This window comes from Scomber scombrus, chromosome 24 (genome assembly GCF_963691925.1).
Source record: "Scomber scombrus chromosome 24, fScoSco1.1, whole genome shotgun sequence".
NCBI lineage: Eukaryota > Metazoa > Chordata > Actinopteri > Scombriformes > Scombridae > Scomber > Scomber scombrus.
The window spans coordinates 4,719,038-4,736,737 of record NC_084993.1 but is presented as its reverse complement, the minus strand read 5'-3'; the positions used below and the strand labels follow the sequence as shown (position 1 = coordinate 4,736,737).

Below are 17,700 nucleotides of genomic sequence, written 5' to 3'. Positions count from 1 at the left end.
TGTATGACGAGAAGTGTTTATAGTTTGTTTACGACGCCGTATGTTGCTTTTAATGACCCGGTGTTTAAAGGTTTTTTGGTTTTTTTTCTGGTGGTAGTTGGTGACCAGCAGCAGCAGAGAGGCATTTGACTTTGCTGCAGGGGCCAGACAAGTTCACAGCCAGCGGGTCAGGGCCACGGGGGCCCTTGAGGAAATGAGGATTAAAAGATTAATGAGGCCGCATTACCTACGCACCAATTAGGATTCCACTCTGCCAACCTCGGCCTGACTCCTGCTCTGCTTTTCCTTTTTCTTTCTCTCTCTCTCTTACAGCAGATTAGGATGAAGCTGGACCGTTTGTTAGGCCACAACCGGAGCAACAAGCTTGACCCTTTGTTGATATTGGTTTCTATCATTCAAGGTATTCAGTAGTTCAGTATTCATAATCTAACCTCAAAGAGGGAAGGGTGCTAAATCTGCTGTTCTGCTTGCTTTTGCGCTCCTGTTGCAGGCGTAATCCCACAATTCAGTGACCTTTGACCTCAATCAGCTACTGCACAATTTATGTTTTAGTTGCTTACTTATTGGGAAAAGACTAGAGGCTACAAATCCTTAATATTTTGCAGCAGAAAGGGGTTTACTGCCCTCTGGTGGCTATAATAATAATGTCAGGAACATAAAAATGCACAGAAATAAAGATAATCTCTCAAATTAAAGGTGCAGAGTTCAAAAAATAAAACAGCTAAGTGGGAAATTAAATTATGAACTACTTTACATGACAATATCAATCAGTCACAATGAATCCCCCCCGCTCCTTTTCCTGATGTGATTGGAGAAGAAATCGACAACCTGCCTTGAAGGTTGCTCCGAGCTTTTACAGCAGCACACGACAGGCAACGTCCGTTCACAGATATTTATATCCACCTCCCAAAGATGGCACTGGGCAAGGTGGAGCAGGAGGGGAGGGGGGTGCATGTGTCCATCATGGTGGGCACAGACAGAACGGGTACACCTGGACTGTTCACTCAGTGGAGGCTCAGAGCCGCCGGCCAAGGCAGCAAAGTTATCCTCCGCCCTGGACGCCAACACAGGACACACAAACACAAACACAAACACAAACACGAGTTATGAGTAAGCCAGAGTGACTAAACTGACCATTAAGATCATCAACACTAAAGTCTGAATCATATCAATTTGATGGGTTAAAGGAGCTCTGCTGAGGAAGGTCAACATTTCCTCTAACCACTTTTTCCTTAAATTTTCTGATTTTAATAGCTCCAGTGAACGCATCACAGCTGGATTTGCTTCCAGATTGGATAAAAAGTTTGGATTTTGGACATTTATCTAGCCTAAAAGTGGAAATTTTAGCCTTAATCTATGTTTGTGTCGTCACGTCCCAGAGAGTTATTGCAAACTTGATCATAACCTGAATTTGTAGTCCAAATATAACCACACCCTGCTGTTCACATCTGTTCTGGAGTATATCAAGGCCTTAACTTGCAGCTATTTTTAGGAAAATGTGAGTGTAACCCAATGAAAGAACAATTGACACAGCTGCTCATTAGCATATCGTTTTGATGATGCAGGGTAATATTATTGCATTTTTTTCTCCTATGCACAAAGTTTGATGTAGAAAACTAAATAAAAGGAACAATCTGACATATATGGGTGCGCAAACCAGCTTTTGTGATTTGATTTTGATGTTAAAAATTAATATATTTCAGAAAACTACAAAAATATCATCTCCAACTCACACATACACAGTATTGCAACCAGTTAATCCATTAAACCATTACATGAGGGAGAGTTTTAGGCTATTTCAACACCATTTAAGTGTAATTTTTGTAGGTTAATTGTTCAATTAAGAACCCAGAGTATAGTGTATCACAGAGATCAGGTTATGTGATTGGAAATGTTTTTTTTTTAACTTTTCATCCTATAAAGTATTATTTAGACAGAAATTCATTACTGTTAATGAAAATGTTTGTATAAATGTAACTGTAATATGATAAGTAAATATCAGTATGATCCAGAACAGCTGAGCATAAACACTCTTTTAATCCTCACCAGTTTAAAATCTGAATATTTCTTATTAACACTGCACATATCAGTCAAAATATCAATATTTATCGGCCTTAAAGGAGGCTCCATATCGGTCGAGCCTAATTTAAACCTGTATCCTGCAGACCACAACAGGTGCCCCCTCCTCCCCTCCCTTTTAGGCTCCACCTGTCTTCCCTTTTCCGCGGCGTTGCTGGCGACCCAGAAAGCAGCCGTCATTCATTAGAAATGGTATGCCGATCCGCTGTGGGGGCCGGCCGGCGCAAACCCCCTCCGTCACCGGATCGGCGGCAGCTGCTCGGCCCCCCGGTGCTATTTTCACCCTCAGGATAAAGTGATGTGCAACCTCCGCCCGCCCGCACGGCCCCAGCAGCTCCCAGTCACACCCGAACTGCGCCAGGATGAAGTCCAAGCCCGACGGATTCACCTCCGACCTGGACGACCTAGACACAGGCACCGACAGCTCCATCGGCGGCTGCAGCCCGTGCAGAGAACCGGGGGACGAAGAAGAAGAGGAGGAGGAAGAAGAGGAGGAGGAGGAGGAGGCTACTGGAGGTGACTCCAGACGCAGGAGAAGGCGCAGACGCAGCAGCAGCGCAGGGAGAAGAGCCGGTGGAGAGGTGCATGTACCCGGAGTCAGCAAGCAGAGGCAGGCGGCCAATGCGCGGGAGAGGGACAGGACGCACAGCGTGAACACAGCCTTCACGGCTTTACGCACGCTTATTCCCACCGAGCCCGCCGACAGAAAGCTCTCCAAGATAGAGACGCTGCGTCTGGCCTCCAGCTACATCTCCCACCTGGCCAATGTGCTGCTGCTGGGGGAGGACTGCAGGGATGGACAGCCCTGCGTCCGCTACCAAAGCATCCTGCACGGCTCCTCTGCGCTCAGCACTCCCTGCCTGCGGCCCATCTGCACCTTCTGCCTCAGCAATCAGAGGAAGCTGGTGAGTTTATTACACATGCTGAAAAAATGAGCCCAATCTGTTCACCAAGAATTTGCAGGTGTGCTCATTTATCTGAATAAAATATCTCTCCATCCAGTAAAAGTCATAGTTTACTAAGAAAACTAAAACGTTGTTCATTGCAGTTCTTATTGTTGTTGTTTGTTTTTTTTACAAAACTCTTTTCTTTTATTTCAGTTAACTTAATTATTTTTTCACTGCTAGTCTTAGTCTTAGTTAACTATAATAACCCTGGTTTACACCTACAAAAACACAGGCAGAAATGAGCCCTATCTGTTCTACACATGTGCTCATTTACACTTTAATTTATCTGAACAAAATATCTCTCCGTCTAGTAAAAGTCATGGTCTACTTAAAAAAAAAAATAGATCAGATAATGTTACTTCTGCAAACTGCATCATTTATATAATACATTTCAGGTGCTGACTTTCAAAACGCATGTTGAGCAATGTTTTGAAGATGATTTGTGGAGGTCAAAGTTGCACCTGTTTCCCCAAAGTGATTGACACCACAAAAGGAAGCTGGTGCCTTTTAAGCCCTGAGGTTCAGACTATAGATCGCCTGTGTGTGTGTGTGTGTGTGCGTGTGTGTGTGTGTGTGTGTGTGGCCTATGTGACCCATTTTCACCACGTAGGGTACAAATGTGTGAGACGTACAGATACAGAATTCAACTACAAAATGTAGAGTTTTCATCCATTGTGGATTAAATTATGTATCTATAAAATGTTGTATACTGTAGATTAAGTTGTTTAAAGTTAAAGAAGATTTTTATCCTAAATACACGTGTGTAGTAGAGAAGTGTTTACAATACTTGTGCCTGGCTGGACACCTTTCAGTTATAAATAGAGACGAGAATCTGGCACAAGATCAGTAATATTATGTCACGATTACCTTTCAAACGTATTTCACGTTTCACTGTCACAGCAACCTAAATTTAGGGTCGTTATGCAGATATGTATTACTCTCATAAAGCCTGCAAATATTAAGTAAAAGATAAGAATTGGGTAGTTGGATGAGGTTAAATTTAGCAATTTTCTATCTGAAACAATTGATAATTAGTTGTAAACATCTTTAAATGATCAATAAAAGGATTATAGGAAGAAATATGTGTATTTATGAAACTAACTAATTAAAAACTGTGATTTGGAGGCTGAAAATGACACTGACTTGTTACAAAATGGACATTTCTGGAGGATTAGTGTTTTCAGGATTCATGTATCATGGTGCTTTCACTGAGTCGTGTTTGTGGTGTTAAAGAAAAATGACCTTTTTTTGCCTCCACAGCTCAGAGATGGAGGGAAGCACTCAGCTGCTATGTGAAGTGAAGACGACGAGTCCACTTTTATGTCGTTTACATGTAGACACGTGGTGTAAAAAGAAAACAAAAAAAAGAAAACAAAAAAACGTTTTGTACATATATAAATAAATGTATTTATTTTTGGATTAGTTTAGGAACAAAACCAAAGAAAGAATCAACACTGAAAAGCACTTTCTGTCCACGTTCGTGTGCTTCTGAACCTCTGTGTTTTGGTTGAGTTGTAACCTGAGCCGATGTGTAAAGTTGCACCTGACGGGGGGCTATTTTAGTCCCACAAATAGTACAACTACCCCCTCCCAATCCCCCCCACTCTATGTCTGACTCCTAAAAAAAAAAAGCCTGGTCACCTTCAGTCACATGAAGGAAACTGTAGAGCAGCTACAGCAGCAGCGGTTGCTGTCAGTTGAGTGGCGTTAACGCTGCCTTCAAGTGCCGTAGGAAATATGGCTACGGGGGCATTTACTGATCAATTACCACCAGTGGAGATCAGCGGGTAACTGTAGTGACACTTTTCACTTTCTCTACATTTGCTCTCCGCCTTGTTAAAACGTCACATATCATCTCAGGAATCAGAAAAGTCCCAGTTGTGTTTACAGCTTTAAGGTAGTTTGTATTAAAGCCTGACTCATACCAAGATTGATATTTGAGTTTAAAATATCTGGTAATGATATATAAGCTGATATTTGTTGTATATTGTGAACATGTTGATGAAGATATGTATTGAGCAGGACATTCAACAGTGTTTGAAAGGGGACGTGTCCAGCTCTATATTTATATTCTGGGGCTCTACTGTAATATATTTTCATGATTTCTAGTTAAAAAACGTTATCTTATACCTGCCGTTAAGGCTGTTTTAGCTCCTGTCTCTTTAAGAGGAGTCCGCTCCGTTCTGATAGGCGCCTGGCGGCTCCAGAAGCTACAAAACAAACATTAGTAGAAGGATTTTATTTATTTTTCTTCAATTTACTTCTAAAATACATCCGCACACGTTCAAATCAGAGTCTGATATGAAACACAAAAAAGCATGATATGGCCCCTTTAACGATAAACTTCCGATACAAATATTGACACATAATGTTAGCTTTTAGTGGCCCCCAATTTTGTTTTTTTTCCCCAGGATGGCGAAGTCGTGGATCCACCTTACTCTGCCTCTGATTGGCTCATGCATGTTGCCATAGTTGGTTAGGTTTAGGTATGAGAGGTGAGATTGGTTAGGGTTCGGGTAAGAATATCAGGGTACGCTATATGGAAGCAGAGTAGAGAGCAAGTTGTGACTTCGCCATACTAGGAAAAAAAATTCTTTCATCACTACAATAACCTTGCATTTTTGGGCGTTTTTTTTTCTATTTTAGTATATATAAAACCGAAAATGTCCACAATCTGAAACAAAGAAAAACTCACAGTTGAGATTTAAAGGAAATTGGTTGCAACTTTAATTTAATACAATACCTATCAATTAATTTTGGTGTATGTCTAGAAAGTATTTCACTTAGTTTGAAGGGAAAAAAACAACATAAAAATGATTTTCCATAACTGATAACTATGTCAAAATGGTAGTTTGGTGAGATTAGGCTCAGTTAAATCTATAACAGCTTTAGTTTTGGTGGCTTGACGTCACTTTTCAACCATTGAGTTTAAATCACAACCTGCAAAGGGCACAGGAAGAAGAACTTTTACTTTATTTGTTTAGTATTTTGGACCTCGAAAAGATTAACACTTGATATTTTTCCACCAGATTTGGTTTTTGGAGATAAATCAACAGTTTAATCTGATAAAGGTGATTGCAGTTTGGAGCTGAGACTTTCCTCATTAGACAAACTAGATTATTTTAGTACGTATCCTCAAGCGTGACGAGGCTACCGCACTTCAGTCCGAGAGCTGTTGAAGGAAAATCTGAGGCTCCACTGATGCAGCTCTGCCCGTTTTGCCAAGTTGTTGTTTTAGATTTTTGGCCTGAAGTCAAGATAAATATACTTGCAGTGTGGTGAAATGTTTACTTTTGCATTGTTGCACAATCTCTGTATCACTTTAAAAAAGAAAAACACAAAACTTTGACGTTTTGTGTGGGCATGAATGTGGGAAACCCATACATGCACAGTGCAAAAGATCGCCTTTTGCACTAATCTGGAAAAAAAAAAAAAAAAATCTATATTTAGATAATAATCCTTTTACAATCAACTGGGAAATGTTGCACACTACCTCAAACCTGTTTTAAATATAAAAGGCCTACCTCTAAATCCAATGTGTAACATGACTGTATAATGTACTTGAATACCTGATAACTGTGTCCTTTGCACATCGCAAATACTGACAAGCTGCTTGACAATAAATGTATTTTTGTACAATAAAAAACAAGTATAATATCAGGGTGTCTTCTCTTTATTCAGCAGGGATTTCAAGTGTTGAAGAAATACTATTTTCCTGCAAGTTCAGACGCTAAAACCTGTAATAAAGGCTAATTTTGGGGTTATCCTGTTCCTCTTTACTGGTGGAAAGAAGGAACAGGTTTGGTGAAAAGAACTTTGGTTTGGTGGATCTTTAAATGCGGGAAACTTGCTTCAGTTTGTCAAATTTAATGACTTTCAAGGTGTAGAAAACGTAGACGGGTCCTCGTTTAGTGAAAATTGTCCCGTCATGTCTTTAAATCCTGGTAAAATTATTAATACAATCATAAGTTTAGTATTATGTCTCAATACTGACAAGTCTAGAGCCAAGTTAGCAGCTCTGTAACGTTCTACTTTTAACTAAACGCTCATATCAGCATGTTAACATTTCTAAAAGAGAACAGACGACATTACATCTGATGGGAATGTCTTGAGTTCAGCAGGAATTTAGTCAAATTACGTTTTGACCTCATGGTGGCGCTACAGGAAAGCTTATACATACAAGACATTCATGACTATAAAAATGCATCAGTAAAGATATATCAGGTTGAAGTAAACCAATATTACTGCATCTGAAAATAATTAAAACTCATTTCAAGTAGTGTTGTTTTTGGCGGCCTGTTTTAATTTTAGTCTTTGTGTCAAGCTGTCGTTTTAGTTTTTATGAGTTTTAGTCACGTTCATACTCTTTTTAGTCTAGTCAAGTTTCAGTCGACTAAAAGTCTGAGCATTTTAGTCTTATTTTAGTCAAAATTATCTGTGAGTATTTTATTCTAGTTTTAGTTGACAAAAACTGATGACATTTTAGTCTAGTTTTAGTCAATGAAAATTGTATTTTAGTCTCTTTTTAGTAATGCAATTCTATTTAACCCAGTCAATATAGTATAAGTACCTAGTATAGTATAGACAAAACCAATTATTTTTTTTAGCCAAACCCATTTCACAATTCAAACAAGGTTGTCTTATTATTATATTATTGTTACCTTATAGACTCAAGAATAACCGGGGCTGGCCGACCATCGGTCCCGTTCTCTGTGTCAGTTGTTTGTCGTTAACGTTAACCTACCGCAGCTGCATCTTCTGAATAACGCCGCGAGCGCGGATTGAGGAAGTGACGTCGAAGTGAAACACAGGAAACAGAAATACTGCAAAAATAATAGTAACAACGCGACTAAACGAGACGAAATAACGTTATAACATTTCGTCTCGTCTCGTTTTAGTCACCGAAAATGAAGAGACATTTTAGCAGAGTTTTTATTTTGTAAACCACATTTAGTCCAGTTTTTAATCGTCAACAATATAGCATTATATATTTAATTATAGTTATCGTCACATGACCAGCATTTACGTTGCTTCTCGTTTTCGTCACGTGATAAAGGTTCGTTGACGACGATATTTAGTCATAATTTTTCGTTGACGAAAGCAACACTAATGTCAAGTCAAATGTATGATGCTGAATTAAAACTATCATAATTTCGACTTGTCATGGAGTATTTTTTTCCTAATTTTTCAGTCTACAATAAGCTTCCATACACATTTCTGACAGAATATCAGCCTTTTTATCCCATTATATATTTCTGTTTGACACCTGAAGTTAATAAAAACAACTTTCACAGGTCATTTAGAGTTATATAGACAGTTTTATGCCATTTATTTCATTAGGATGGAAGAATTTTTTGTAGGTTTGGACAATTTTATGTCACGTTAAGCCAAAATATAAATTAACATTGAATCTTTGTTTGAAATTACGGTGTTTTTGTGACTGATGTTGGTTAGAAAATCTGGCATAAGTGGCAATCTGATAAGAGGTATACTTAGATTTTCAGCAATATTAGGTTGTAAAGAGTGATTGGTTTCTTTATTCCAAAAACTAAAATAAAAAGCCACAGAACACAACAAGAACCATTTCAATAATCTTTATTTCATAAAAAAGTCAATCGGTTTATATCAGATTAAAGAAAGTAGAAACCAATAATAATCAGTTAGCTGGCGAGGCATCTTACAGGGGGGCGGGGTGGGGGGGCAGGGCAGGGGGAGGGGGGGGCGTGTCTTCTGACGGACTGACCAGAGCGACCTCGACACGCAGTTACAGTTTTACCCAAAAAGTCAAGAACGAAGGCGAAGTTGAAGACCGAACAGGAGCCAAAACATGAGCTGGGCGAAACGAAAACTTAAAGGGGAGAAAAATAAGAATAATAATGATAAGAATAATAATGATGATAATAAATGTTGGCAAAAATCGTATTAGTTTTTTCTTTTGTCGGCTTCGTAGTCGCATGGCATAAAGGCGAACTCGAATATTTTCACCAAATCTCGGATTTAGATTCATACAAGCAGCGGCTGTCGAGATCACATGGAATGTTTGTATCCAATTACAGAAGGCATTACAACGATAATACCAATAATAACAAAATAATAAAGAAAAGAAGAGGGGGGGTAATAGTCATTTTCCGCTTCCACTGTGAGCCGCAACACAAAGTTACGAGTAAGGACTGATGCCCTTTCTTAAAAATCTTATTTAAATAACATTTAAATGTTTTGGAGTGGTGGTGGAAGGGTGTGCGTGTGTATGCGTGTGTGTATTTGGGAGTAAAGTAACAGGAGGTAGAAGATAAAGAAGGGGAAACACATTCTACTGCTCCTGCTGCTACTTGAAAAAGAAAAAAAAAAAAAAGAAGAAAAAAAGGAAAAAAGCTCATTGGCGATGGAGGTCTTTAATCCGCCTCCTCTTCGTCCGATTCAGACTCTGAGGAGAGAAGGAGGAGGAAACGTTTAATGGTTTACGTCTACAAATATCACATTTAGAAGGAGCCTTGTATTATTATGATTTATTCAGGCTTCAGAGTAGATATTTTATCATCAAATAGTCATTTTTTAAAAGCAAAAATGCCAAATATTTCCTAGTTTCATCTTCTAAATTGAGGATTTGATGTTTCACTGTCATACATGACAATGAATGAATTTGGTTTTGTTTTTACTCTTAAATCAGACAAAATAAGACATTTGAAGACACTGCCATGGGCACTAATACATTACAATTATTTAAATAGTTGTTTTTCTTTTTTGCTTGAAAAAACACCAGAAAACAGTGAAAGTGGTAATTATAATGTAAACTCAAGGTGATGTCTTCAAATGTCTGGTTTTGTCTGATCAATGGTTCAAAATTCAAAGATAATTAGTTTTCTGTCACATGCGAGACAGAAAAGAATCAAACGCTCCGATTTGAGAAGCTGCAACTAGTAAATATTTGGCATTTCTGCATCAAAAAACAGTCTAATATAAATATTCAACCACGAAATAGTTGCAAGATTAACTGTCAATCGACTAGTCATTGCAGCTCTAACAAAATCATCAATAATTGGCAGATAATTATTAGCTACCACCGTAGTTCAGAGATGAATTATCAGCACAAAATAACTTGAGCAGCTTTGTTTTCACTACTGCAGCTCCCTCTCTTCATTCACTCTCTTTTCAAAAATTTAACTTTTAACATTAACCTCTAACCCCAAACTGACACGGCAGTACTTCGTTCTTTTATGAGTCTTGTACTTTTTGGATAGTAAAACGACAGCAGGGACGTTTTTGGGGTTAAAACTAAGTTAGACACTTGAGGGAAACTTCCTGTGGTCGAAATGCAGATTTTGATGCATTTAATATTTGCCTAATGTGAATATATTAACTTTGGAAATGTCGAAGCAATTATTACTTTCTAGATAAATTCAGTTGCTTTTCATTTTGTGCTGGTGCTTTGAAAACATCAGGTTGAATTCTTGTTTAAAAAGATACTTATAAACTCATATTCCATCTTATTAGAGCAAAACTGATCAACAATTTGTCAATATATTGGTGTTTTAGATGCATTTTTAAGCCATTTTCTGACATTTTATAGAAAACACTTTCAGAAATAAGCAGATTAAAATCAATAAAATGATTTAAATGCCGCCCTACATCTTATTGTGAGCTTATGTAACATTTTTAATAACATTTAGCTCTAATAACTGACTCGCTGGACAACCTGAAGGGAAGGGAGCAGTCGTTGATATCAGCTCCAGTTCTGCTTTTCCTGCCATGACAAGTCTGAAATATCTGTGTGAGAACTTGCCCCGTGAGGGTTTTTTTTTTAAATTACCTTCCTCCGCATTCTTCAGCCACTCGACAAATTTTTTCATCTGCTCGAGGAAAACGCTCTTCCCCTTAGCGACGTGGGCTTCAGTGTACCACTTCAGTATGGCCTCTTCGCTCAGAACGTCCGCTGAGGGAAAGAAGAGAAGCAGAAACAGTCAACACATACATCAAAAAAGTCTGACATACCTTTATAAACCATTTCTTTAAAAGCCGACTGTTCCAAACCTTTGTAGAGGAGCACCACGATCTTCTGAAAGGCCTTCATGAAGTGGATGTTGTCGTAGCAGTACTCCTGAATCTTCAGCAGCAGGCTGAGCTCGGACAGACCCTGGGAGGTGAAGGCTTTCAGCAGAGGGCTGTATAGCTGTGGGAACACGAGACGAGGCATGAAGCAACTCTCAGCTCGTCCTCTTCGGGGAGTTATAATGTACGTATATAAGAGCTTGTTGGTGCATTAAAGCGCATTGATTTACTGTAATCTTCAGTTTTTAATGGCACATCAAGTTTTATTTTAGTTCCTATTTCAAGCTGAGTTTCACATATTATGAGGAAGTCTTCAGCACTGAGCTCTGCATCATTAATATGCAGATGCTGAGCGGTCAGATGTGCAATATGTGCACAGTAAACAGGCACTGAATGGCTCCAAGATCATTAAAAAAAGGGTTGAATGAGCAGCTGTGTTTCAAGCAGCATTTATGCCAATAATGAAAAAACAAAAAGTAAAAGAAAAATACCCTCCCACAAGGAATGATCAAGATAAGCCATTTGATTTATTAAAACCTGAATTTTGCAATATGTTTTTATTGAGTCCATAATTTATAACGGTCATTTATGTCGTTTTTTTAGCATGTTAAAAGGACTGTTTCATTACAGCGAAAGTAGACTTTTATACATAGAAGATAAATCCTGCTGTTGATATGCTGACATTTGTTGTTATTTATAGAGAAGGACTCAATTTTAACCTTTTTTTTTTTTTTTTTTTTAAAGAAAATGAACTTCAAATAGAAGATTTAAAACCCTCGACTGATAAAAAAAAAAACAAGCTATTCTGAACACCTGAGGCTTGAATCAGTCTTTTGGTAACAACAAACATGTGTTTCTACTGTACATCCTCAAGTTTAAACCCCCTAAGAACATTTAAGGGCTTTTATTTTATGCTTTTTTGACGCCCACATACCTTCAAGTGTTTGATGGCTTGTTCGGTCACCAGCTCTTCCTTCTTGTTCCACTCCACGCAGCTCATCACGCTGGTCCAGATGATGCTGATCATGGCCTGCTCTGATAGGTTGCCCTTCTTCATCTCCTCCTTGGTGTAGGCGATAATCTGAGGACGAACACATCACAGTTACACATACGTCAAGAAACATCAGGTCTGCAGTTGTGTGAATGTTAAACAAAGCTCGGTCAGCTGAGCGACACCGACGATGAGGAGCAGCAGCTCGAGGGATTTGGACTGAAATATGAGGCCATTTAAAAACTGCCCAGCTCCCATTTTAGCAGCAACTTTCTGGCTTCTTCATAGCTGCTCATAAAAATGGTTATGAGTCAGCCTTTGTTATTGCTCTGATCAGTAGCTGCTGTTTAAGCTGCTGGTGAGTCACAAATCAAAAAACGATGCCGCGGTGCAAAGAGGGGAAGTTTCATTAATGAAAATCCGTTTGTAAAGAAGAAGAAATATAATTTAATACATCACCTGTACTGTATAAATGCAGCATTAACTAATAAGTTCCAATTCGATTTTAGACAGCTATTAAAAAGGTTTATTGTTAGCAGCATTTGACTTCTTATCGTCAGTAGCGCTTCAGCTGCAGCCCTGCTTTGTGATCCAGGAGGAAACAGGAAGTGGTTAAACTCTACCCTACGAGCCGCCTCTCACCTCCTTTTGTGGGTCGCCGCGGTTCATCTGCTCCTGGAGCTCCTTCTGCAGCTCTTTGCGGGCGCCGATGGACTGCTGGTTGCGGGCGAAGTCGGACAGCTCCTTTAGCCCGGCGTCGGTGAAGTACTTAGAAAAATGCTCGTAGCTCCGTTTGTTGGCAGGAAAGAGTTCCTGAGGGTGAAAACACTGAGGTTAAACTCTGAAGGAAGAGTCAGATTACTCTCTACACAGATCAAACCGTTTGTTTACCATCAGTCTGTTGTCCATGCCGACTTTGCGGAGCATGCTGGCAACAGAGTTGATATCCTTCTCATTGATCCATGACTTGAACAGCTTGACAGCGAAGGCTGCAGATACGCCTGAACAGAGAAGACAGGATGAAAACAAAATGTGAAAAATAATCCAGAATTGACATTTTTGGGAAACTCTCGGACTCATTTTTAGTCTTTCCTGTGATATTTTATCCTCACCCTCTTTGACGAGGTTCTCATTGTAGAGACTGTTCAGGATGGAGGCTGATATGTTGCCATTGGCCAGCAGGATGCCGGTCAGCATGGCCAGTTTGTTGCGCTCAGACTCAGTGAACCCCTTCAGAAACAGCAGCAACTACAGCGGACGGAGAAGAAAACAACACGTTTGTCACACAGGTCAGTTTATCCCACGAGGTCAATCTGACCCAAATAAAAAAAACGTTTACAAGCCTGCAGGTGTGGCTCAAATTTCACTTTACAGTGCTTTATGATGCACGTTATCATCACTTTCCCACAATACCAGAGATAAAAACAAACAACAAAAAGATAAGAAATTTGCCACACTTGTTATGTTTCCCTACATGAGTTGAAACTCAGATTTAAAGTTAAGAGTTTATCAGTTTTAAACAGTGAATCAACTATTTTCAATAACTGATAGATTATAAATCACAAAAATGCCCAAAAAGTATTCTGTTCCAGTTTCTGAAATGTGAAGAAATGAAATGCTGATTTTCTCTTCTGGACAAAAACCTGCAATTTAAATGTTGAGCTCTAGAAAGCTGTGATGTGCATTTTTTGACCAAATAATTAAAATAGAAGAAAATCAGCTGTAAATTTGCAGTGTTTTCAGATATAAACCAGAAACACTGAACTATAATTAAGCGCTCACAGTTAAAAACATCAGCTGAATTACTGTAAAGCTTTCAGCACTAACAAAGCAATAATTTGTACTTCACTTCGGGTAAACAACAAGCTGCACGTTGTAACGACACCTCATCATCATCTCAGACACTCGTCTAACCAGAATGACGAGTTTTAACCTCACAGTTTAATAACATGACACCAGAGAGCTCAATACAACGTCTGATTATTTAAACATCATTAAAAAAAAACCCTCACCTTCTTGATCTCCTCCTCGAAACCCTTCTCCAGGTACTTGTAACGCCTGATCAGCTTGTTAAAAACCTATTTGTTTAAAATAAAGAAAAAGAAAAGACAGTCTTAACTCAGAGGGCTTTAACACACGTAAGAAATGTCCTTTCACGGTTTTGCTCTTTTCAGAACAGAACGTCAAATCAGATGTGGATCAGTGACGGGTGATATTTAACATGTTTGCGTACCTGAGCATATGCTTGCATTGTCTCCAGGTCTTCTTGTGCCGTGAAGAGGCAGAACTCCGTACGGGTCATGTCGTCAGACAGAGTCCCTCCTGGGGCTGCAGGAGAGGAAATAAACACAGAAGAGTCAGAAATTGAGCTTTTTAATGATGTTTTATAGATTATTTTCCTGCTTACTTCACATTATTATATGATGTATAGTTTGCAAAAGCTTCTATTGGCTCATATTCTCGTGCCAGATCAAATTATTTCTGTGCGATACCAATAAATAAGCTAAATTGTGCCAATATTTATTCATTTTAATGTTAAAACTGTTTTGGGGAGATTTCCTGAGCAGGGATTAAGTCTAGTCAAAGGTTAAACTTGATTCTCACAGGATATTTTCTCTGAATCTTGTCTTAAATTAAGGACTACCCTTTAATCTCTGTCTGATAAAACTGGACCTTTACTTCATATTAAGATAAACTAACAAAGTCATCTTTAATAACCAACTTAAATCTACTAGAAACTCATGTATAAGTATATAAATGTATCTTAAGTCTCTGTTGAGTCTCTTTTTGAACCACTCACCCAGCATCCCGCCAGCCACCAGGATGTCAAAGAGTGTCTCTGCATACCGGCGGTAGTCAAGCTTGGCGCCAGAGGCATCAAGAAACTTTGCGACCGCTTCCAAGTCAGTGCCAGTTTGATTCAAGCCTTGTACGATACTTTCTTGAAACTGAGTAGGGTCAAACCTCTCCTTTTCATCTGTGGAGGGAGGGAGAATAAAAAGGATGCATGTGTCAGATTTAGAAAAATATAAGAAAGTATAATTTGTGCATCAGAGGAAAACACGATGATGAGGACTGACCTCTTTTCCTCGTTTTGAAACGCTGGCCGGTTAGCGTTGGCTTTTGCTGCTTTTGATTATTCATAAAAGACACCCTGAAAAAAAGGAGAAAAATAAAACAAGAGTTAATGTTTACTCGGGTTGAGCTCACTACATGTTAAAACACGAGCAGGCAGTACTCAATGTTCCCTTTAATTATGTTTCGTCTTGCCAACGTTTGGGTGTAACTTGTTTTAGCTCCACCTCAAACCTTTGTTGGCTTTACAGTTCAACAATAAATCAGTCTAACAATAAAGTTTAAGGTCTGCTACTAAATATGCTCCTTTGATACAGCCGGCACAACTACTTATTTTACTTACTGTAAACAAATCCCATGAAAAAGGACCAAAAAGTAACCAGGAATTAATCTAGTAACTACATATAATGTAGTTTATTTTGACTCAATCTCTCGTTTACCTTCCTGCTACAACAACCACTCACTAGGACACCAAATGTGGATTCATCATCAGCGAAAAGCAGTCCAAGAATATCACGATTTATGTGTTTTAGTCAAATTTGCAAAACAAACTAAGTTGTGCAGATATTTTGGGAATCTGCATAACTTTTTTACAAAACTGTCTTTCTGAAAGACGACGTAGAAAACTTATAAATTCAATTAATCTGCAACTATTTTAAATAGCTGATTCATCATTTTTGGGTCATTCTTCAAGCGAAAATGTTCCAAATTCTCCAATTGTGAATATTTTCATTTTTATTCAGTCTTCTATGATGGTAAATTAATATATTTAGAGGTTATGTGTACAAGAAGAGATTTTGAGGACGTCGCTTTCGGGCTTATAAACCAAACTACTCTAACTAATAAAAGTGCATTAATTGATGATAAAATAAGTGTTTGCAGCCTTGATACTAACATGCTGTTTTTAATATTGTGATTTGTTAAAGATTGTGATTTGTTAAAGATTAGAGTAATATATCACCACATGCATTTAACCTACACACAAGGTAAGTTTGCTGATAATTAAAAACTGGAGAATTACTTTAATTTCGAAGAGTCAGTAACTTCTTTTAAATCACTTCTACAGACTCTTTTATGTGATGCCGTTAGTCTGTTTGTTTATTGCTAATGTCTTTTATTTCATTTTATTTTACACTGTCACATTTATTGTACTGCTTTTGCATTGTTTGTCAAAGCACTTTGTAAACTTTGTTTTTAAATGTGCTATATAAAATTATTTTTATTATAATTATATAAAAGTCAATTTAACCCTTAAATCAGAATTTATTTATTTATTTACAACATTTAAAGTCATTTCAACATCTGAACAGTGAGACACATGACAGAAAAAAAATTGTTTTAATAAGTCACCACACAAAAAAAAAGAAGAAAAAGACACACAAAAATCAAACAAAAGACAATAAAAGAGGATGTTCAATGCAGCTGGGAGGTGCAATCTGATTAAACAAATCTCGCCTAGAAGCAGAGCATGTTTAATAAGATATTTAAATGTCCTGCATATAAGATGCATGCTCAGATATAACGATTAATCCATCCTAAAAACTTGATGTGGCTGATTGTAGGTCAGCTCTGGTTAAACCTGGGGCCTCACCATGCGCTGCTTAGCTAGGGCCTGCTAGCTGCCTCGCCATGTTTAATGCTACAAATCACACTTAAATTAACAACACACTGAGCTAATATAGAAATACACTACACCTACTGTCGAGATGTCATGATAGACGTGTTTAAAATAGAGCTAAAATAGCGTGAAAGTCGTGCAAAAAGTGAAGTTTAGTTTAGCTAAAATTTGGCCCTGCAGCTGCGCCCATGATGGCAGCATTCCCGGTGAATAAAATACACGTTTTAAACATCCTCAAACCAAATAAAATAGCTTATTTAATACAAGCTAAGTGTAACAAGAGTGAAGGAGAAGGCGTAAAGGAGAAATACTCACCGAAATTAATGCAGATAAAAAACGGTTGTTAACCAGGGGAATGAAACTCAGAGTGTAGTCTGTCAACGGCCCAAACAAAAAGACCTCACCGTCAGGACTTCCGCAGGCTCCGCCCGCTGCGCATGCGCGATTTAAAGGGGCTTTCCGCTCGATTAAAAAAATAAAAGACATTAAATTACACTGAATTATTTTAATATTATTATCATTATTTATATCTACAATCAATATTTTTTACTTACAGTATTTTATAACTATAGTCAAATATTTGTATGATATATATATATATGTGTATCAGCTAATTGTACACTTTATTACATCATTTTATATGTGATTTAGTGATTGCTGTTCAACAAAAAAACTCATTATCGTTATTATTCATATCTACAATGATTTATTTTTATTTCAGTTTAATACATAATCCTACACAGGGTTATTATTATAGTTTTGAAATTTTCATTAGTTTATATTTTTATTTAGTTTTTCGGGGTTTTTTGTTTTAATTTTGAGGAATTGACAAGTTTTAGTTTAGTTTTTATTTAGTTTTAGTCTTAGTTTTTCTTTCCACTTGATTTAAAAAAAAAAATTACAATTACTTATTTAATATCAGGAGCGATTTTAGACCCTACATT

The 17,700-nt window shown here is 37.9% G+C and overlaps 2 protein-coding genes and 1 long non-coding RNA gene across 3 annotated transcripts; 1 reads left to right on the top strand and 2 right to left on the bottom strand.

The window, feature by feature from the left end:
- Nucleotides 1-476: 476 nt before the first annotated feature.
- On the bottom strand, nucleotides 477-7,792 carry LOC133976546 (uncharacterized). Its single transcript, XR_009924841.1, has 3 exons — nucleotides 7,688-7,792; nucleotides 5,157-5,236; nucleotides 477-1,054 (listed from the first exon to the last, which is right to left on the bottom strand). It is a non-coding gene; the product is annotated as an uncharacterized LOC133976546 (long non-coding RNA).
- Nucleotides 2,222-4,322, top strand: si:ch211-246m6.4 (transcription factor 15). Its single transcript, XM_062414764.1, has 2 exons — nucleotides 2,222-2,984; nucleotides 4,287-4,322. Exons 1-2 carry the CDS (start codon nucleotides 2,442-2,444, stop codon nucleotides 4,320-4,322), a joined length of 579 nt encoding a protein of 192 aa, XP_062270748.1. The 5' UTR covers nucleotides 2,222-2,441.
- Nucleotides 7,793-8,604: 812 nt separating the features above from the next.
- bzw1a (basic leucine zipper and W2 domains 1a) lies at nucleotides 8,605-17,162 on the bottom strand. Its single transcript, XM_062414763.1, has 12 exons — nucleotides 17,072-17,162; nucleotides 15,144-15,217; nucleotides 14,864-15,040; nucleotides 14,297-14,391; nucleotides 14,076-14,141; nucleotides 13,176-13,311; nucleotides 12,955-13,064; nucleotides 12,706-12,876; nucleotides 12,007-12,153; nucleotides 11,055-11,193; nucleotides 10,834-10,956; nucleotides 8,605-9,450 (listed from the first exon to the last, which is right to left on the bottom strand). The coding sequence occupies exons 2-12, from the start codon at nucleotides 15,205-15,207 to the stop codon at nucleotides 9,419-9,421; spliced, it is 1,260 nt and encodes a 419-aa protein (XP_062270747.1). The 5' UTR covers nucleotides 15,208-15,217; nucleotides 17,072-17,162; the 3' UTR covers nucleotides 8,605-9,418.
- Nucleotides 17,163-17,700: the final 538 nt, after the last annotated feature.